The sequence below is a fragment of the Salvia splendens genome, chromosome 3 (assembly GCF_004379255.2).
Source record: "Salvia splendens isolate huo1 chromosome 3, SspV2, whole genome shotgun sequence".
Classification (NCBI taxonomy): domain Eukaryota; kingdom Viridiplantae; phylum Streptophyta; class Magnoliopsida; order Lamiales; family Lamiaceae; genus Salvia; species Salvia splendens.
The window spans coordinates 411,991-434,460 of NC_056034.1; the positions used below are offsets into that span (position 1 = coordinate 411,991).

Sequence of the window (22,470 nt, forward strand, 5' to 3'; positions counted from 1 at the left end):
CCACACGCGGGCCACGAGCCGCGGCTCCCCTATTGGAGACACTCTTAAAATCTTTGCAAACAGATCGCTTCTTCTCAAGGATCTCTCGGGGAAACAAACTTGGCTCGACGTTGCAACGAGGGTGGTGACCAGGGCGACCATTGCGTATGTAATATTAGGTTTCCTTAAATGAAGAAGGCATGAATTATATGCATGGCTTTTGCTAAGATTTAAGTAAAAATTTGAATAATTCTTGGACATCAAAACCTGGATATAAGCTAGTATTGAACACTCTATACTTCCTATCAATATGGATATATAGAAACTAATGCATTAATTCCAAAAATGCTAGAGCTAACCTAAGATGTTTCTTCTTCTTCAACTTCAACGAGCCTCCCACGAACCCATTTCTTGACCACGTTCGCCCCTTTCTTCTCTGCCTCTACATTCTCATGTCGGAGCTCCGGTCCCTTCACGACCGAAGTTTGTGTATGAACTGATCTCCCATTAGGGTTTGGTTTATGATCGACACGATTCTTGGTCGAATCAGAGCTGTTCATCATGCTATCTAAAACTGATGAGACAGAGCCATTAGGCCCGTTTTCTTCCATTTCAAGAGGGTAAGGACTTGAGCTGTTGCCATTGATGAAATCTGCAAAAATGAACTCATCGAAACTGAAGCTATAGGTTTCTTCAGGATCGTCAGAGATGCTGTGGACTCCGTTTACTATCACGGGCTTTATGAGTTCCATATTTTTCTCGTCTGCATACGCCTCGTTTTCAAGATTTGGAGTTCCCCTATTATCTTCTTCAATAGATGTTGTTGCATCTTCGAGCTCTATGGATTCGATGAGCTTATGTGCTTCCGCGATCAGCATCCTGCTTTCCATCAACGAAGCATGAGCAAGAGGGCTAGTCTTAGCAGCTATTTCAAGCGCCTTGGCCGCCTTCTCGGCTTCTGCAATCAACGACCTGCAGATATAGAGAGAAAAGATCAAATGAGAATGGGGTTTTATGTGAGAAATGAGAATATATGCACAAACACATGAAATCCATTAATCCAAGATGAACAAATAAATGTAACACATGCACAGCCACAAATACGAACTATACATCAATTTCCAGAAATCAGTATTGGAGATACTCATCTGTCTACAATATAATAAGAAACCAAGATTATAGTTTCCTTGTTTTCTTTTTTCCTCTAACGCATTATTCTGTTGACGGAGAAAAATCAACCAAATTGAAGCAATCAGCTATGGATATAAGAACTTACTTGGCATTAGTGATTGCTTCAGTTTTCGGGTTGTTGACAGCAACAGCTCTTTTGGCTCGAATGTTTTTCAACATCTCCAGTTTGGTGCTGGCCAACGGGTCCTTGTATGATGGTGCTTTTCTTCTCTTTGCTCTAATTGGTTGATTTAGGTTTTTCGTCCTGCGTCTTGCAGCATCATCATTCTCATCCTTGTCTTTACGACCTCTACTTTGAGCCTGTCCGTCACCAGCAGGCTTTCTCTTAGGCTTCCATTCTTTCCCCTCAGGTTTGCCATGATATTTAGCTAGACCAGAGTAGACCCGAGTCCGGTAATCCTAAATTATATGAGAAATGTAAGCATGAGAATGAAAACTGAGAAAATAGATTTTTGAGAGAAGGACCCTGAGTAAACCCAAGTCCGATCTTACAGGATCAGCCCATTTTGCAGCTATGGCCTCTGAGATCTTCCTCTTCTGCTCGGCTGATTTGGGTGCTCTCTTGCTTCCCTTAGGTCTAGGCATGCTTTTTCTTTTTTCGACACTCTGTTGCCATTGCTGCTGGAGCTCTTTATCCAAGATCTGGTATGAGTCCCACTGCAATTGTTCCTCGCCTTGAAGACCCTTCCGGGCAATCTCCGCAATTAGATTTTGCCAGTCATAGTAGCAAGTATCCTGGACCATCAATTTCTCACGGCGTTTCTCCCATCCAAGTCGAACACCAGCTCCAATTTTCAACCTTGTCTCTTCACTGCGAAGATGTAGAAAAACAGAGAGGAGACAGCATATTGTAAAACTGTTCAATAATTTCCAAAGCCAATGAAGTCAATACAAAACGGAGATCAGTTTCCTTAAATCTATCAAACACAAGCCCACTAGCTACTATAAAGGTGTAATCAACATAAGCACCTCCAGCATCATTTTCATAGCCCAAATGAAAACGAATAAAAGTAATGGCTAAAATGCCAGAACCAATATAAAAATGCGAAATATACAGGAAAGTGAATCTACCTTTGAGCATGCCCAAAATTAATCAGCTTGGCTTTGACCTACATTGCCATAAATCATTACAATGCCTCCTCAAATCAAATATAGTAAGTTCATACTTCATATTCTCAAGCTGGAATTTCTATATGTGTGTAATCAATTGATAATAGAACTGATAAATGGAATAGCAAAAAAAAAACTAAATGAAGTTAGCAATGAAAGAGAAAGCCTTGCCAATATTATGCGACAGAATCAAGAAAAACGGATACTATGCATACACGTTTCCAAAGATTGGTATGTGGACAACAATTAAACAAAGTGACCAAACAGGGAAAATGATTGACATAATATTTTGAAACTGCTACTATGCAGCTAGGCCTTTAGATTATACCGATCAGATAAAATTTAGTTAGAAGGTTTATTTAACTATGAACTATCAGAAACAAATAAGACAAATTGGTTATCCTATTACCTTAGGATTTTGCATTGCCAGCCTTGTTCTTTCTTTTATCCGCCTCAAAGTTTCTGCACAAAAAGAAGACATTTAAAACATTGCTAGATTCAATAGAATCAGTTCATTCACAAGCACTTAATAAAAGCACGTGTTGCATCACCTGGGCTGTGCTTCTTTCCTTTGTTCCACGGCGTATTCCCTTTATTCGCCTTGGAAATCCTCATCCGTCTCAACCACTCCCTCTCATCCATGTCCATTGAGTCTTCACCTGAAGATTGTGCCGGTTCAATTTCAGTGGAACTCGACCTCACAGAATCAACATTCATCATCAATGCATTTTGAAGCCTCTTCACCCCTCCACTTTTGCAAGGTACACTAGAAATTTCGAGCGTACCAACAGCCTTTATCATCAGCCTACCCTGCCACACCCCGGCTCTCCCTGAGGTAAAGTCTCCACCCACCCTTCCTCCATTACAAAAGTTCCTCCCTGAAAATGTGGATCCCAATACCAACCTCCTATCATTGCCAACTACTATTCTCTTAGGAAGATCGATTACTGACTTAAATGATACTCCTATATTGTTGAGGAAACAAGAGCAAGGTTGTGAAATAGCAATATCTGCAACACAAACACATCAATTCTCACAGCCTCAGCTAGAAAATCCCACATTTCTAGTAGCAACAACATCTCAGTTATAATTCATAAAAACAAAAGCTTTACAATTTCCAAAACCAACACAGCAGCAGAAGCACAATGTATATAGAGTAAATATAAGAAACCCCCAACAATGAAACCTAAATTAGGGTTTTTCCGGCCAAATTTACCTAATAAAGGCATGGGAATCTCATCAAGTCAGGAATCCAAAGCACACTGTTTAAGTACAACCACAAATCGCCGTCGTTTGGGGGAATTCCATGCAATGACTTCAAAATTGGATAGAGCGAAGTGAAATCAGATTGAACTAAACAAAAGGGTTGGTGAATTCATAGAAAATGAATTCAATTATGATAAAAAAAGAAAAAAAAAACGGAGCGAGAGCCACACACTGACACAGATTGTTTTGGTGTGGGAAACCGGCGGTGGATAATGAGAATATCTTTCACGGAGTACTTATTTATTTTCCCCTTTAATTGGTTGATATTTGCAAATTTATGCAATTTGTTTGTAAGTATAATAAATATTTAGATACGTCGTGTTAGTATTATCTGCATAGCTTTTGTTCATATATTTGTTTTCATTTTCATTTTAATTTTAAATTTTAAAAATATATTTATTCGATTTTAATACTTTGAAATTATTATTAACATAATTAGTTTTATAAATCACTTAAAAGTCAAAGTTTTATTTATCATTTTTCGCAAAACTTTGAATAAATGAATAAATAGAAATCTTTATTTATGTGTTCATATAATTAATAATATTAATAACAATAAGTTATAATCTAATAAAATTTATATAAAATTAATAATATTAATATATTCTCCTGGTTAACCTTGGGCTTAATGCTTTAAATGGGCCTTGATATTAAATTGAAACGCATAGTTATTGGGCCTAGTGTGCGCCTATCTGGCGTATAATTTTAACTAAAATATTACTAATAAATTTTATAAAATCAATAATCAAACAAGATCACATTATTTTATATTTGGATGGTGTAAGCTTTAAACACTACTTTTATGATATGCATGAGGATTCTCAAGGTCCTAATTAGAATGAAATTTAGCTTCCTAAGTCCATATTCATTTGATAATCAAAAGAGTTCACCCAATGACCCAATACTTAAAGATACTACTACACTTTTTATGAAACAAATCTTTATATTTTAAATATTCTGTCTTATTTATTATTTTTAAAAATAAATAGTAAAAATATATCCGTGTTCTCTCGGACTAAATAATAGTGAGATGATTGACTAAGTCGTCGAATTATCGTTTTTGCTTTTTGTGTTGGTGGGAATAATTTCATTTAGTCTATGATCGTGTATTTCACGTTATGCCTCTTATTGCTATTTTTAATATCATCGATTTAATTTTGGAGCAGAATTATCATTTTCTTAAACTATAAGAAATAACAATATTAATTAGTTTCTATTTTATAACAATGGAGAAACTATAATATCGATTATTTACGTTCGAATTGAGAGGAGGGAGACAATAATACGACTCAAAAATGTATTATTGCCAAAAAAACTTTACAACAATTCAATCGATTGTCGTTGGTTGTCACTAGTCGAGTACAAATAGCACACATATATATTAATTTTGTCTAACATACCATCATTAAATTGTTGGGGGCTACTACTATTTAAATTTATATTTGTGATGTCACTATCAACTCCTACATTAGTAGGAGTACAAAATATAACTTCAAAATATATGCAAATATCACGATATACTAGTAGTATATTTTAAAACATACTAATATAGAGTACAATTTATAGTTAACGTCCTCTTTTGAGCACAATTACCTTTTTTTTTGGGATTTAACTTTCCATCTTAACCTAAAGTATGACCATTTTTAAGATGGTCTAATAAATGGAGAGTGTGACCTTTTAATTAAAAAATGTAAAATCAAATAATAGCAATATACATGATATAACAAAAATAATAAAAGGGAAATTAAATTAGATAGGATACAGCCATCCCTAGCCATGTTTCCAAATTTGAAATCTATACTATTATAATCCTAGCCACATAATTTAGTCCCTTAATTAATCATACATCTTGTCGCGTGTTCCCATTCAAATTTAAATTATTAACAATCGTAATCAAGTAAAGGGCAAGAAAAATTATATGATTATATCTAAAATAGGGGGCAATTATTTCATATTCATCATTTTGCCCTAAATATGGCTTAAATTTTTGCAAGAATTCATGTATACGCACCACTGGGGACATTTTTTGTCTGCCCTGCCAAAATTTAGGGAGTAATAGTATTTCTTTCGGTGGGAGAAAATAAAATGAAACTTTTGGAAAGTTGTTGACCTCAAATCCCAATAATTATGGGGAAATAATAGGTAAATGGCTTAAAGCGTTGAGACAAATATAAAAATTAAAATATTTTATTTTTTCAGTCACAGAAGCAGTATCAATAATTATTTTCCTCAATTTAAAATTTTAAAGAAGGCGTTATGTAAAGCATTACTTGCTTGAACTATATATGATTAAAATTAAATGTTTATACTATTTTTGAACCTGTTTTGGGCAATTGGCTTGTTTCTACATGGAAACATAATTATGATTTTATACATATACAAACAATATTTGTTTTTATTATAATACTTCTTTATGGAGTAGTACTTCTTTTTATGACAATCATACGATTTAGCAAAATTGGATATTTGTTTCTAACCTAAAAATATATGTGAAGAAATGTGTATTTTTTCAAGTAAATTTTGACACCTTGTGAGAATTAACTAAATTTCATAAGAAAAAGACTGATCTTTATGGGAATTAGATTGTTGTCACTTTCTACCACATGCCAAATGCAAAAGGGCATTTGTAAACTTGACTCTACACCTTTGCAATAAATAATTTAGGGCCCATTTTGCACACTATTCATTTCTTACAATTAACATATAGTGTAATGTATGGTAACATGTAAGCAAAATATTAAAATAGATAAAGTCTTTCATTTGAGGTAAAGTTGAAACCATGTCAATGAATTTCATGAACGTATCATGATGCCTCCCCTCTCTCTCTCACACACACATACATACACACACACTCAAACTTTAAGTTTATTTAGTTAAATTTATTTTGATAATTAAGACTCTTGTGCTTGTATATGAGTACTAGTACTGAAAATTGAATTTTTTATATACTCTTATGTGGTTTGAAAATGATTTCAGCTGCAATATTTGATCAAAACAAGTCTACTTGAAAGAAAATAAACAGTCAACATTTTGGCAAATTCAAAATTGAGTTTTAGAATTAAACATGGGTCAAAAGAAAGTGCATATCGTGGTCAAATTTGGCTATAGATTAATTATCAACCACCCTCTTGTTCTTCCCCTATGACAAGATAATTAATCACAGTTTATGTCTAATGAATAATGCATAAGACAAGACTCCTTATCCTAATTGGAAATTTTCTATTTTGATGAAAATAAATTAATTTCAAATTTATTATCTTTAAATAAAAAGCACACTAGTCAACATCTTCACAAATGATTTTTCAATTACTTGTGTCCATTTCAGTTATTGTCATAATTCATTTGGAGTTATTATTACCTTATTTCAAAAAACGATTTTAATTTCTTGATATTATATTGTGGTCAAAATTCATGTCTTAGTAACATGTACGCCTAGCCTATAGTATAAATTCATATTGATGAGGTATTTAGGGCACTAATAAAGTTAGTGGAACACACTATACCTAATATATACTTGTACAACTATAATTTAATGTGTGTTTGAGTAATAAAGTATGATTGATAAAATAAGGAGTATAACTTAATTAAATGCTTTGTTTGCATAATTATACCTGTGATAGATAACTTGGTCCATAGACCATATTGATCATATCTATTAAACCAAACAACATGTAAACTATGTGTGTGTGTAAATTTCTTACGAGTAGAAACTACTTTAGAAAGTAAGCTATTATAAACTACATTTAAGTATTAAAAACCATATAAACCATGTTAAAATACAAGATTGAAAAAAGAAGTTAGAAGACTTTGAAATTCTTTTCATGGTCAAACGCAAAATCAACAGAAGTCAATGATCTAAAATCCTCGTCTCCTCCATCTAAAATTCTAGTACTAAAAATTATCAGTAATAACAATAAAAAATAAAATAAAAAATACAAGTCAATTAGAAATTTAAAAGCCTCCATCAAATTGCAGTTGGTCTCTTTGCTTTTGCACCCATTCTAGACGCCGCCGTGTAGGCCTCTTTCCCTTCTTACATCTCTCGGTTGACTGATCTCTCTCTCTCCATTTCTTGACACCCTCTTCACTTCCACGACCTCTCTTGCAGCTTCCCTTTTGCTTCTGCTATTACATATAGAAACCCATCACATTCTTCAAAAGATCACAATTTGATCAGTTCAATTTTCAAACTTTATCCTCATTTTCTCTTCCCCTCTCCCCTCTTTACATTTTTTCTCAGTTTCAAGAACCCAATCCCTCGAAATCTCAATTCTGCTCAGCTAATTGATGAAACCCTTTTGAGTTCTTGGATTGCTTGACAAAAAGATCGAATCTTTGAAGAAACCCTTTCGAAATCTCGGGTCACTTCACAAAAAAGACTCAATCTTTCCTCCATCCTCGAAAAATGGCCGACGCGGCGGAGCTAAGCAGCGGCAAGATCGGGGACGCGGGAGTGATAGAGCTGACGGGGAAGATAATGGTGGTGGCGATAGTCTTCCTCTTCTTCGTGGTGGTGTTCGTCTTCTGCCTCCACCTCTACGCCAGGAGGTACTGGTACCGCCGCCAAGAAAGCACCACAGCCACCGCCACGAGGCGGCGCCACCTCGAATTCGCGGCGGGGCACCACGAGGCCGCGGCGGCCTCCGCCATCCGCCGCGGATTGGACCCTTCGCTGCTCAAAACCATACCCATCACGGTGTTCGATCCGAAAGAGTTCAAAGAGGGTTTGGAATGCGCTGTGTGTCTGTGTGAAGTCTCTGAGGGTGAAAAGGCAAGACTTTTGCCCAAATGCAACCATGGATTCCATGTTGATTGCATTGACATGTGGTTTCAATCTCACTCCACTTGCCCTCTCTGCAGAAACCCTGTGGCGAAATCCTCGGATTTCGCCACAGATGGGGAGGGTGTGATTCATGATCCAGTGGTGGAGAATTCAGTTGCAATTGTGATACCTAATTTCCCAACCAATGTGTTGATTTGGGGGAATGAGACTCAAGTAAGCACCTTTGCCCCTTGTGTGGAAGAGGGCCATCAAGGCAATGGGGAGTCTTCGAGCTCATCCTCTTCCTCGTCCTCGTCCTCAGCCCCTTCGTGCGAAGGGGCTGAGGAGGAAGAGCAGAAATCCACGGTCCCAACGAGGCTGAGGTCGTTGAAGAGGCTGCTTAGTGGCAACAGAAGAGTGAATCCCTCAACCCCGAGAAATCTTGATCTTGAACAAGGAGTAAGAGGGTTGAGTTGATTGATTTTGATTTGGTTTTATATTCACATTAGGCATATAGACTTTTTCACTATGGTTATGGTTCAACAAGTTTGAGCTGTGATTTGCTTAGAGATGATTGAGAGGTTGTGAGATGGATTATTTGTTAGATGTTCTTTGATTCTTGATGGAGATGAGTTAGTTGTTTTCTTGCAGCATATATGAATTGGGATATGCTTAATTTGTTGTATAAAGATATAGGTTAGATTCTCTATATAGAAATCTTGCATAGTGTCAATGTAATAGCTATGTATTCAAGAGGTTATTATATACTACTAGTATATATCAAGATTTTTGAAGTTTGATTCTTTGTCTTATCCTTTGTGATCCACATCTCTTTTTAGGATACTATTGATTTTGTGAGATGATGAGAGATTGAAATGAAATGGAAGTTAGAGTAATGTTTGTTGATGTGAATTAGATATTGAGAAATGAGAAGTATGCACAATTTTGCATATGTTGTTTTTTTAAAAGGGCCAACATTTGGTAAAAGCATGAAGTAAGTAAAATTCTGGCTTATTTTCCAACTTTAAAAATTAGTCAGAAAACTCATAAAGTTTGTTTTGTTTTTAATTATCACATGACAAAAAAATCATGTTTGTTATGTGCGACACTATGTTTTTCAATTAAACAACGTCATTTTCTTTATGAATAGAGGATATCATTTAATTCACTGCCAATGACGTTTATGTATAATTCATCAGCTATAATTTAACTAATATTTTGTTATGAGATAATTGCGAACAAAATCTAAACTGATTTTTCCAACTGATTTTTAAAATTGTGGGACTCACCAAAATGGAATTTACCATTTTTGAAATGATGATATAAGACTAGAATTTACTTGTTTTCAACCTTTTGACAATGTGTAATTATTAATATTTTGTAGGGTAATAAAAACATAAACTTTTATTAGGGGTGGTGCCATTGCCAATATGCCATGTTGACCCAACTGCAAGCAAAATATGTGGTCTACAACAAGATGGCACCAAACAATTATCCAATTGTTGTCTCAACTCATCCAAAATTCAATAAATTATATATCTCCCAAAAAAACATCTATGTGACCATATATATAGGCCCATAAGCTTGAATCTTCTGCTCCTTAATCTCTCCAAGGCACATGTATGCTCCTTTCGGGCTCCCGGTCGAACCAAAAAGCCCGGCCAGGGGCCCAGACGCCGCACGACGGGTCCTTTCAGACGATGCGCTGACAACACCAGTAGATCGTCTGATTGGGCCTGACATGTTGGCGCGCTTCGCCCTCGAGGGCGGGCAAGTGGTGTGAGAGTGAGATGGTTGGTTGAGTGTTTTACTTTTACTTCTAGTGCCATTCTTCAACCAAGAAAATAGGGATTTTTTCCATGATTTCCTGTGCTTTTTTTCCCAATCCAACTGTTTTGTCTCCTTTTTCTCTACTCCATTTAGATTCACTTGGAAGGTGCTGTTTTTGGCTTCTTTCAAGAACTGAAACATGAAAAGAAAATAATACTGTAGTAAAAAAAAGATTTTGAAACCAAAAAGATGCAAGAACTGAAAATTGGAAGTAATATTAAGATTTTAAACTTCAAGAATAAATAAATAAATAAAATATATGAATACTACTGACATTACATGGGATCAAACAAACCTGTGTGAAATCTGACTGATAATCAAATTCATGGCTATAATAATCATCTGCAGATTCATTCATCTTTGCCTGAAGATTAAGAGAATAACCATCAATGTATATACATAAAAAAAAAAAAAAAAGAGATTAATAAAAATTCTTGGAAGATTTTCAGTAAGTGAAAAAACACACAGAACTATTTCGTACCTTGGAAATGATCTTGAATTTGCAGAGAGAGCAAACAACACAATGAAATTATCTAGCTAAAGATATGGACTATATCTCTGTTTTTTATTTTATAGTGATTTTTTATTCACTTTGCAAAATGTGTGAAAACGTTAAGGCCAGCTAATATGTATGCAAGGCCACATGAAAATTTTGGAAATTTTGGAAAACTGTAGCAGTTGGAATGGCAGTGAAAGCTACTTACTTCTAACGTTTGTAAAATTCCAGAGAAAGAGAGAGAGCATATCTTCAAGAAAAGGTAAGTTTTTTGCAAAATCAAAACGTGAATCAATGTTACCAAAGTAGATCATATCCTATTTCAACCGTATTATGATGTGTGTCACGTTTACTCTAAGTTATAATAGTCCACTAAAACGACTAACTAAATATTTTAATTAAAGTAGGGCAAATTGCTTGATAAATCATGAAGGATGGTCAAATTCTTGTTCTTTTGGACACTTTTCAAAATTGAATTATCAATTCACAAAGTTTACAATTTTCGCAATTATCTCATCCGTCTCATTTTTGGCAAAAATAAGCTAAGATGTGAAGTTTGGTTTAAATTGTAAACTTCGTGATTTATAATTACATTTTTAAAAATCTTGGGATATGGAGTATATATCTGACTATCTTTCGTGATTATTTGACATTTTACCGAAATATCAATATGAAAATAGAGAATATATCTCATAAAAGGGAAGATTGCTTACAAAATATGGTCCTTCATTTTGCTGGCTTAGTAGGTCTTCAGACATGAAATCATGGAGAAATGAAGTGAAGTTTGGTGTAAATAAACTCAAACTTAAATTAAGCATAAAGTTTGGTTTAAAGATTAGTGGTGAAAAGGATGTTTTGTAAAGCAAGAAGTAGTGGAATGCCACAACCTAATAATATTTGTCATCATAGGGTTTGTCTATTTCATCATTCTCAATTCTTCACGCCGCATGTTTAGGAGGATCCCATGATATATGATATCTTATCCTTTTCTTGAGAAATGAAATTTACCAAATCAAAATATTTCATTGCATAACTCAAATGAATTTAGATGTAGGAGGAATGATATGCTACCTACCCTATGTGAGCATCACTCTCGTTTGACACACGTTTAACGTTGTTCGTTTATTTCAATTTATTTATTTAGTTTGATTCTAATACATTAAAAAATGTTATTGCAATTTTTAATTTCACAAAATTCATAAAAACCAAAGCTTTATTTATTATTTTATTTGAAATTATAGAGAAAACGAGCAAATCGAGCTTTGATTTTTATGAATTTTTTGAAATTAAAAATTGCAATAACATTTTTTAATGTATTAGAATCAAACTAAACAGATAAATCGAAACGAACAACGTTAAATGCGTGTCAAACGAGAGTGATGCTCACATAAGGTATGTAGCATATCATTCCTCTTAGATGTATTTAGGAGTTAGAACTTGGGACTTATTCACAATGTGACATGAACATGTGAACTTTTGACAAATAATGTGAGTCGATGGTCTTGAAGAAGAAAAGTGTACAGAAATTCAGCAAGCAATTTATTCTTTAATTTAGTTGATGTCATTTTGATGTTTACTATGTCTTGTGAGGTTATTTTGGTTGACTTTCTACAGTGCCACTTAAATAATTTTTCAAGTCATGTTAGCCTCAAAAACTTTATTAGTTGCAATATCAAAACAAATGACACTTCAATAATATATGGGCGAATTTTAAAGTTGATATGCAAAATAACAACTTGGCAAAAGTTTAAAAAACTGAACTTTCAAATTTTAAAGTTAATATATTTAATAGTTCATCAACTAAACATATAACTAGGATAAATATTCCACTTCAGTGGAGGAAGTGGAAGCTCAAGTAGAAGACAAAAGACCAGAAAAGGAGGAAAAGACAAACAGAGGATTTCAGGCATTGGAATTGAAACCTCAGCTAATGAATGCACTTGAATTTAATGTGTTGATTAATTATGTAATGAGTCATCCCACTATTAAGGGGTCATTCCAAAAAAATTACTCTTTTAAAGCACAAAAAAAGTGGGTTAAGCTACTTTAGACACAAACCACGAGTGAAGGAAAGGAGTAATACACAATACATGGATTCAAATCATATTTCCTTCATTTGCACGACCACTGTACAGGTCCTGTTTCGGTACATTTAAGACTTATAAGATATCAAGTAATTGCCACAGCTTTAGAGAATGCTAATATTACACCTAAATCACACTCAAAATATCCCTTTCAAGATGGCCATATATCATCACAGTTGAAGCAGGGGTAGAGCCATTACAGCAGCGAAAATGCAAACGAGCATCACTGACAACCAGGTAGGGAAAGACCCGCGTTTCTGCTGGTTATTTACCTCTTTTGGGACGTCTACGTTATTCGCATCCACCTGGGATCCACGTTTCTTTAATGTGGGGCGGGAACTTTCATCCCTGACGGATTCTTGTGCTGCCTGATCAGCAGATTGCTCGGTCGCTAACTGTTGTTCGTATTTCTCCAGGTACTCTGGAAATAGTTTCTTAAAAGTTGGGCTGTTTGGAACAAAAAAAGAGAGCTTTGAGATCAATCATAACTCCCAGATGTTAAAACAAGTAACTAATGTTCATCATTCAACAGCAATATATTGGTGAATAAATTAACTGATGATTTGGTAACAATAAACAAAATAAAAGGCACTTTTAATTCATCTTACGCAGACCAAGAAATGAAGATAAAAGAGAATGCATATCCTTAAGTAAGACTTACATTTTACAATTAAAAGCCAGGGAAGTACTTGCAAGCCTCTTTTTCTCTGCGTCTGTACTTGAGACACTGCCAGTGGTAGGACTATTGTCCATCTGAAACAAAATAGAAAACAAATAGCACCTGGTTGTATATTTCGACTGTGGAAACTAGTTTACTAGTTTAAAATGATCAAATTCCCCATTAGCATGGAACCCACCATGAATGAAAGGAGGCCATTCAGTATGCTGCATAGAAATGGGAAAAATCAGCACAATAAACTTATATAATTGGTAGAGAAAATGAAGAGCGATATTTTTCTAGACAATCCTTTACCTTGAGACAGACCACATGGGGTTCCAACTCTCAGGATGGACTGGAAAAGGAATCAAATAAATAGTGTGACACAAGAGAATGAGTACAGATAACACGAGGAAATAATATGCTAGAGCAACAACAAATAACTTACAATCACTCATGGACAGGCATAACTTCTTTTGTGTCATAAAGCGTCCATTTGGAGTAGTCATGCTACACAGCATATGGAGAACATTTTAAATGAACAGTAGATTGCAACATCATGCTTAAAGGAGGAGACATGGCATAAGAGATGAAAACTTACGTGATTCCCGGAGGTTTAAATGGGTACTCTGGTGGAAACTTTATCTTTCCATAGTAATATCCACCTTGAATGATCAGAGATTGTAAAAGAAAATCAAAGACAATTATTTAGTACAAAGACACAAAACAGTCCAGGGTTAAAAGCATTAGTAGTTCATCTGCAGATAAACACAGTACGCATGCAACCCATTTATAACTATCCTCCTGAATCAGACATGTTATAGATGGAAAATAAAAGAGCCAAAAACCTGCAAAGGGTGTTCCTTGACTTCCCTCCAAAACATAATCTGAACACAGAATTAGGAAAAAGAGTCATATCATTACATAATTAATCTGAAACAACCATTAGATATCATGATTTAAACAAAATAATCAACACCAGTGACACCATTTAGCTCTTCAGATACACTATCAAAGATCTTGACTTCAATGAGAATATAACTGGAAAGAAGAACCCCATCACAAAGAAAATTAGCTGTCTCATCTTTAACGCAATTTCCACAATCAATACTATGGAGAGTATCTTAGACAACAACAAAAGATGGGAACTAACCTCCCATCAACTAATATGCTGCAGGAAAATGTAGATGAAGTGATGAACTACCATTATTAGCTGGTTCCAAAGTATAACCAATCATTTACTTGTGGACAAACATATTTGTCAAATGAATGAGAAAGAAACTATTTATATTCCCGGGAAAAAATGAAAGCAAACTATGCTTAAGAACATGTTCAGAAAGAGGTGGGGAACCACATGCTACTGTAAAATAATAATAAAATAACTATAGAAGTAAGTTTTAATAATAGGCAAGGAAGACTCACGCCACTCAAGGATGTCATTTGGCAGAGGGCGTGCCACGACATTGGAGACAGGTTCCTGTATGTGACATCATCAGTATATAACGTTAAATGAAGTTCACCAGAAAGGATATCCATAGCCCCATGCATGAAATTTCAAGCATTTCCAGAAGTTGAAAACGACTTACTTTACATAGGGCTCTATATTCCTTTTGGAGGCGCTTTAAACATGCTTTTTCGGCCATTTGAATGTTGCTTACAGGGGATATTGATCTTGTCCACAGTATCGAATAGGATGTTCCCTGCTAAGCGAAAGTTTGTCTTTAACTTTAAAAAACTTTTTCCCCTTCTTTTCTTTAAATTGCCAACAGGCAATACACAATACGACTTACACTGAAATTTCAATGACCGAAGTTCCACTGAAGCAATTCAATAGTACACACATCAAAACAGAAGAACATAATCAGACAGTACATTTTCCCATTTTCAGATGAGAGATGCAAGAGGAGATCATTCAGACATGATCAAATAACAATTCCCAAATTGGAAGAATATCAAATCAGTTGTGAAAAACTTTTAGTGCAATGGAGTATTTGGCAATATCGTAATAACTCCAAACATCTATTATTTTTAACCAACCTGCTCCTATTCTCTAAATCCTCGTAAATTAGGCAATATCCGTAATCACACCAAACACCTATTTAAGCTACCATCCATTATTTTTAACCAACATGCTCCCATCTCTTTAAATCAATTAAATAAGCCCCCACTAAACAGGGCCACGGTTCAGATGTTAAATTAGGCCCCGGTCGTGATTGCCACTTCTTATCGAAGAAAAAATTACTAAAGTGCTAACTTCCTACAAACTTTACAAATTCAATAGAAACTCAGCTCCTTGCCATCTTCATCAGTATTCAGCAAAAGTAATCTCTACGTGATATTAGGAATCACAACAGATTGACCAATAGATGCACAGAATGGTGTTAACTAAGGCGGCGACTGACTAATGAATGCGGAAACATTAACAGCATCTTCTGCTCAACAATCACCATTGCTACAAATCCTAGAAATAATTACCTATTGGTCAATCATCAACGAATAATCCAAAATTTTCCAAGAATGCAGTCAAACTCATAGCCCTTATACCCCAACATCCCCAGAGGCAAATTTAGGAACTTCTAACTTTCGATAATTTCATTTCCCAAATTGATCTAACCCCAATTGCGCATATACAAGCGTAATCGATTATCAATCAAAATCAGAAAATTAAACAAATCGGTAATCTCTCTCACATTTTTGAATCTCAATCTAATTAGAAAATTAAACATAAATCCGAAAATCAAAAGAGCCAAAAAAACAGTAGTATAAACTGAGTCCTTACCGGAGTTAGAGAACCCAAAATCAAACGAACAATTGATCGAAAAGTCTTTAGCAGAGTTCAGCTTTCAGCGATTTTTTAATCTTGGATAATTAATTCTAACCACTCAACAAAATCCAACGCGTTGAATTTGGGCAGAGGATATATTTTTGAGCTTAAATTGTTACTCCTAATTTCTTTTTGGGAATTAAAAGATGGTTATAACTTATAACCCTACTTGAATGTTGAGGTAAAAATAATTTTATTAATTATGAAACCCCTAAGTTAAGTTAAGTTAAGTTAAGTTAAGTTAAATTCTTATGTTCACCATCTCTCTTGGAGAGTAATTCATGATCAATTAATCATAATTTAATAAATAAATTTATGGATATTTATTTTTTTATTTCATATTTTTTACTAAAATTTAATTATTTAAATGACTAAAAATGAGGCTATAATGGAACAAGCACGTGCCGAAGATCCCAAAACTTCACTTTTTAATAACAGTGGAGTTTTAAGAACAACTCAGTGTTCCCTATCATTAATTGGATCATCATCCTTCATGACACGATTGTCTACTTCTTTCAAACACAAATCTCGAAACAAATCATGAATTTATTGTACTCCAATACTTAACATTTTCAATAGACTCCAACTTATCAACTAAAATGAGATTTCTATCAATCAACTCTTTCACGTACTCTTGTGCAATTGTTTCCGAACATTTATCCCTTTGGTTTTAAAAATCCTTCGAAAACGCGTAGTTTTTCAAGCGTTGACACACAGATATGACTATCTTCCTCGAAAATACTTATATACAAAAAATTTTGCTTCAAATAGTTTGGGAGGTAGATATAGCTCATCCTCAATATTTTCAAGTAAAATTCATCAGCTATATTGTTAATGACAATTGAACTTAAAATCATGATCTATACTCTCCAACTATTCTCTTGTCGCCAATTCTATAAGAGATTCAATTGAGAACTGTTGGGTATCGGTGGTGCACACCCGAACTCCACATTAGTATGATACTGTCCGCTTTAGGCAAAGCTCTCACGGTTTTGCTCTTGGGGTACTCCCCAAAAGGCCTCATACTAATGGAGTTGGGGTAGCTCATTTATATGCTTGCAACTCTTGTTCATTCTCCGATGTGGGATATGGTTTGCTACACCACAAACCTCCCCTCAAACCAAGACCACATGTCTGCCCCATGTTACAGGTCCACAGGTCACCCCAGGTCTTAGTCGAGCTCACGCAGAGACATCGGAGAACTTGCAAGCGCAACCCACCGAACCCCGAGCCACACAGGCCCAGCCCCTGAACCAAGGCTCTGATACCACTGTTGGGTCCCGGTGGTGCACACCCGAACTCCACATTAGTATGATATTGTCCGCTTTAGGCAAAGCCCTCACGGTTTTGCTCTTGGGGTACTCCCCAAAAGGCCTCATACTAATGGAGTTGGGGTAGCTCATTTATATGCTTGCAACTCTTGTTCATTCTCCGATGTGGGATATGATTTGCTACACCACAAGAACTCAAGTTTGACAGCCTAGTTGTCATGATTATTCGACTCCTAATAATATATATTAATGTGATAGGGAGCTTTTTTTAAAAGAAAAATGAGACATCTTTTGTGGGACAAACTAAAAAGGAAAGTGTGACATCTATTATGCAACGGATGTAGTACTATATAATAACGACAAATTTCAAAACATGGGTCTCAAACCTACATTGGAATCGACATCGTTTAAATGTCAAATTAATTTTTAATTTGACTTTTTAAATGCAGGCTCGCTCTAACTGGACTTTTTTAAGCCCAGGCTTGGCCAGGCCTCTTAGTAGATCTTGAAATCGCCCCATATAATATAAGACCCATTTATCCGTCACCTTGTGATCTTAATTTTAACATTATATTAATCATAATTATTTCTATTCATTTATACCTTTTCCAAATCCGTCTTTTAATTCAATTTCTTAAAAATAATTACATATAAGATAAATGTGAGCATATATATTTATTTAATAGGGTAATAAACTAATATATCATTACATATAGTTCTAGGGTCCTTTTCTAATGCTTATAACATCATAATCCAAAACTAAGACTAAATCTACACCCTTAGATTTTGAAATGAGTGGATGAGATTAAAGCTCACAAATTTCAATAAATAGTAGACAAAATATCAACAAAAGGGTAATATCGCCATTATGTTATCATATGGTAATTTTCGTGGGTGTTTTTATATCAACATAGTGTATTACAAATATCAACAATATGACATGAGAATATCAACACAAGTACAAGAAAACATCAACACAATTTTATTGATATTTTACCTATATTATATTGAGATTTTGCATAGACTATATTGAGATTTTTTTACATTTGTTGATAAAATCTGCTTATCAACTTATACGAAAATTGAAATAAAATTTATAAAATTTCATCACCCTAATATCGTCGGAACATATGCAATTGAGATCTCGTTGGAATCCTTATAAAGTTATCTTTAATTTGGTATATTTTTTGTGATTTTTTTTAAATCGAGAGAGTTACGTAAATTTAAAGTTTTAAGATGATTTTGATGAGAGAGAATTGACATTAATACCTTTTTAGTTTAATTAATAATTTTTTTTAATTTAAAATATAATGTATGTGGCATTATCAATCCCCTTAAAGTTCTAATATCATCAAATGCTTATATATTGAACTACAGTTTGAAAAGCAGATCTTACAATTACTCGATACTTATAATTAATATTTAGTCATTGCAACTCGATATAAATATATACTCTCACAAAGTGGACCTAATTAAGTTACACTGGGTCCACAATTTTAAAAAGAAACCAACTCAGTCAAATCAGATTGTCGTTGGTTTCGGTTGGACCGTGCCTCAAGCTAGTTCAGGGGCGGATCTAGCATGGTTGAAGGTGGGGCAAATGCCCCTCCTTACTCCTTCTTCACCTCTATACATTTATTGCAAATTTTTGAATATATATATAAAATTATACCAATCGCCCCTCTTAAAATATATTAAAAATATCCTATATTATAATTTTGCCCCTCTTACAATGAAATCCTGGCTCCGCCTCTGAGCTAGTTGGATCAGTTTATAGCCCAACTCAACCCACTTAGCAACTCTAGACCGGAACCTTTCATGTGTATACTTTTTTGAGTAATATTTAAGCAAATAAATTATCCATTCTTGATACATCCTTTGATTTCATTTGCAATTACATCTCTAAGATTCATAAAAGTTTAATTAGGCTGATAGAGATGAGTAGGTCATGATCATATGCAGCAAGCATCATTGAAATCAATAGTACTATATGCTAGAGTCGTCGGTTACAAGACTTTTCTATGAGCCTTGTTAAAATGTAAGTGCACCACTATTAATCTATTATTCGTTTAAGGCCCATTTTTTTAATTATAGAGGTTAAACTTGTTACATCAACTGGAAAATTAGTGGGGATAATCATTCTATTTTGTTAGAAAAATGAAGAAGTCATGTGTAGCATATCTAATCCAACTTGTACCCCAGTTTATAACAAGTCGCTCATAAAATATCGCTATAATTTATTCAAATTACATGTTTGTTAAGAAACTAATTGCTGTTGTACAGAAGTTTTTTATTTACCTAAGAAGGGATATTTTACAAAAACAAAAAAAAAGGAAAAGGAAAAAGAGAAGACACCGATTTTTCTGATTAATATATTTAGTAGCATAACGAATATCGAAACATCTTTTAATTTAAAAACTGTCATAAAAACTTGGTTGAATTGACCCTACTCAAAGTTAGTTTAGTTCCTCAAATTTTGAATGATCGCAGACAGAGTCAGAGACATAAGAGAAAGCAGATTCTTGAGTATATATCTTAGTGACACAATATTATTTGCTAACAATAATATTACAAGTGTTGTATTATTCTACTATTATGAGTTAAATAAAGTTTCAAAAAGTCTTCCAAAATTTGCTTATATATAGGTACTCAAATATCTAACTAAACACACACAAAGAATCAACTTTCCAAAGTGATTAATTGAGAGATGAGAAAATAAAAGGAACAAAAAATGAGTAAGAAAGAGATGGTTGATGATTGCCAATTTGCCATCATCCTCTCTCAATATATTTTCATGACCCACGTCAATGTGTGAAATATGGTTATAAATTCGATGCATGCCATCGTGAGTCAAGTGCACCTTCAACTAGGTATGTACGTCTATCATTTAATTCTACCGGAATCAATCTCATTACTTATCTAAATCAATAAATATTCGTGTTATTCTTAAACTATAGCTCGAATCTCGATCTCACGGTTACTTTCAAAAATACTACAAATATAGCATGCACTTATTTGATATTTTCAATTTGAGTATTAAGTGAAGTACAAATATAAGTATAGGCTATGCCTATATATATATATATATAGGGTTTTGATCTATGCAAAACTAGATTTAAATACAGAAACGCAGAACAATATCATAATTAAGTCACTTTTAGGTCATAATTAGGTAATTTTTAGGTCATGCTAACAAAGCATGACATAAAACGATCTTAGCATGACATTAAACCCAAATATTATAATATGACCTAAAATTGCTTAATTATGACCTTCCGTGTTTTTGGTTAATTATTGACCATTAGATCATCTAATCCTAGGGCCAAGATTTGGTCTGCATTTCTGGATTTAAACACATACTTATTTTGATCATCTCCCTATATATATATATATATATATATATAGGAAAATGATCAATACAAAACTTGATCTCAATACAAAATCCAGACCAAATCTTGACCATGAGATTTGACAATCTAATGGTCAATAATTAAACAAAAACACAGAGAGTCATTGTAAAACAGTTTTAGGTCATATTATAAACTTTGGGTTTGAGGTCATGTTAAGATCATTTCATGTCATCCTTACTATAATGACGTAAAAATAAGCTTACAATGACCTAAAAATGACTTTTGTATGCTTGGTTCTGCATTTTTGTATTAAGAATGGTTTTGCATGGATCAAAACCCTATATATATATATATATATATATATATATATATATATATATATATATATATATATATATATATATATTAAATTTTGTTAGTTAACGTGTGTAAGTTGAAGCTAATAAGTTTAAGAATAAGCATGTAGTAAGCTAGTATATATGTTTTAAACAGAATAAATGGGTGGAATGAGAAAGACATGATCCGGCTTCCACAGCTCACCTCAAGGCACGGATGAGACCAGCGCCACCTGCAGCAGCGCGGTCGTGCTTGATCAATTCCATCCTGATGAATTCTGCTGTGAAAGGGAAACGAATCCCAAGAGGTGGATGCATTATTGTAGAAGATGATGGATACCCTCGGCCCGCACTTGTTGTTGGATCAACGAGTGCGGGCCTATGATTCCCGAATGTTGTTAAAGATGTGATCCCTAAAGGGGATGGGATGGAAGAAGCAACTCTCAAAGGATTAATCTAAAATATGGTGAAATGAGTTCCAAGTATAAAGGGAAGAGAGAACAAGTGGTTGTGATATGCTCCTCATGTCCGCCATGACACTTATTTTAAGAGGTTGTTTGACTTTGTAAAGAAAAAATAAGGAAAAAAAGTTAGTGAAATGTGGACCCATGATACGGATCTATACATTTATTTATTTTATTATAATTATGAATTAATTTTAATATAATTTGATGAGAATTAAGTAGTATTGTATGTGGGTGTTTGGTTGCAAGATTGTATCCCGTGATTAAATATGTAGTGTGTTTGGTTCATGAGATTCAATCACACAACCTAATTCTAGATGGATAATCATTGGATAATTAATCATAGCTAATCCCCTATGACTAAATTAATCTCATAACTCAATCCTAAATTATATCTTGATAGTATTATTTTATCTAGGAAACCGAACATCACCTATATATTTTATCTCAGAACTCAATCATAGATTATAGTTTGACTGCGCTAGTAAAAAATCGACCAGAATCGTTTTGGGACGAATAGGCCCACTCAGAAAATGGGCCAACCCAAAAATTGGATCGGCCAACCTAAACCCACTGCTTTTCCACTAGCACTGTGGTAGGTTTTTATCCATGTATAGAGGATAAAATTCAGAATATTTTATGCCTCTACTTAGTAATTTTTGTAGAAATTTAGTACTAGCATTTATTTACTTAGTTAAATTCCGAATTCTTTAATTTTCGTACAAACTAAAGTCCATTTTAATTTGGTCCTAAATATATGTTTACTTAATGATTTTGATTTTGATTTTGATCCTAGACACCAGGATATCATGGAGATTTCAAAAATTGACGATCAACTATTATTTAACTT

At 34.1% G+C, this 22,470-nt stretch overlaps 4 protein-coding genes across 6 annotated transcripts; 1 reads left to right on the forward strand and 3 right to left on the reverse strand.

The window, feature by feature from the left end:
- Positions 1 to 184: 184 nt before the first annotated feature.
- Positions 185 to 3,774, reverse strand: LOC121794131. The gene is made up of 7 exons (XM_042192161.1): positions 3,497 to 3,774; positions 2,832 to 3,290; positions 2,690 to 2,742; positions 2,242 to 2,279; positions 1,663 to 1,981; positions 1,256 to 1,569; positions 185 to 951 (listed from the first exon to the last, which is right to left on the reverse strand). The coding sequence occupies exons 1-7, from the start codon at positions 3,507 to 3,509 to the stop codon at positions 339 to 341; spliced, it is 1,809 nt and encodes a 602-aa protein (XP_042048095.1). The 5' UTR covers positions 3,510 to 3,774; the 3' UTR covers positions 185 to 338.
- Positions 3,775 to 7,549: 3,775 nt separating this feature from the next.
- Positions 7,550 to 9,102, forward strand: LOC121793490 (RING-H2 finger protein ATL3-like). The gene has a single exon (XM_042191499.1). The coding sequence runs from the start codon at positions 7,952 to 7,954 to the stop codon at positions 8,783 to 8,785; it is 834 nt and encodes a 277-aa protein (XP_042047433.1). The 5' UTR covers positions 7,550 to 7,951; the 3' UTR covers positions 8,786 to 9,102.
- A 592-nt stretch (positions 9,103 to 9,694) lies between these two features.
- LOC121794039 lies at positions 9,695 to 11,472 on the reverse strand. Of its 2 annotated transcripts, none has more exons than XM_042192048.1 (3): positions 11,348 to 11,472; positions 10,434 to 10,502; positions 9,695 to 10,270 (listed from the first exon to the last, which is right to left on the reverse strand). In XM_042192048.1, the coding sequence occupies exons 1-3, from the start codon at positions 11,450 to 11,452 to the stop codon at positions 9,863 to 9,865; spliced, it is 582 nt and encodes a 193-aa protein (XP_042047982.1). In that variant the 5' UTR covers positions 11,453 to 11,472; the 3' UTR covers positions 9,695 to 9,862. The 2 variants fall into 2 exon arrangements, with proteins under 2 accessions (XP_042047982.1, XP_042047983.1); XM_042192049.1 differs by lacking the exon at positions 11,348 to 11,472 and adding an exon at positions 10,620 to 11,288.
- Positions 11,473 to 12,711: 1,239 nt separating this feature from the next.
- Positions 12,712 to 16,341, reverse strand: LOC121794132 (ubiquitin-conjugating enzyme E2 34-like). Of its 2 annotated transcripts, XM_042192163.1 has the most exons (11): positions 16,156 to 16,341; positions 15,167 to 15,193; positions 14,963 to 15,076; positions 14,799 to 14,853; positions 14,225 to 14,263; positions 13,978 to 14,041; positions 13,825 to 13,886; positions 13,692 to 13,731; positions 13,576 to 13,603; positions 13,380 to 13,471; positions 12,712 to 13,165 (listed from the first exon to the last, which is right to left on the reverse strand). In XM_042192163.1, the coding sequence occupies exons 3-11, from the start codon at positions 15,017 to 15,019 to the stop codon at positions 12,889 to 12,891; spliced, it is 714 nt and encodes a 237-aa protein (XP_042048097.1). In that variant the 5' UTR covers positions 15,020 to 15,076; positions 15,167 to 15,193; positions 16,156 to 16,341; the 3' UTR covers positions 12,712 to 12,888. The 2 variants fall into 2 exon arrangements, with proteins under 2 accessions (XP_042048097.1, XP_042048096.1); XM_042192162.1 differs by lacking the exon at positions 15,167 to 15,193.
- Positions 16,342 to 22,470: the final 6,129 nt, after the last annotated feature.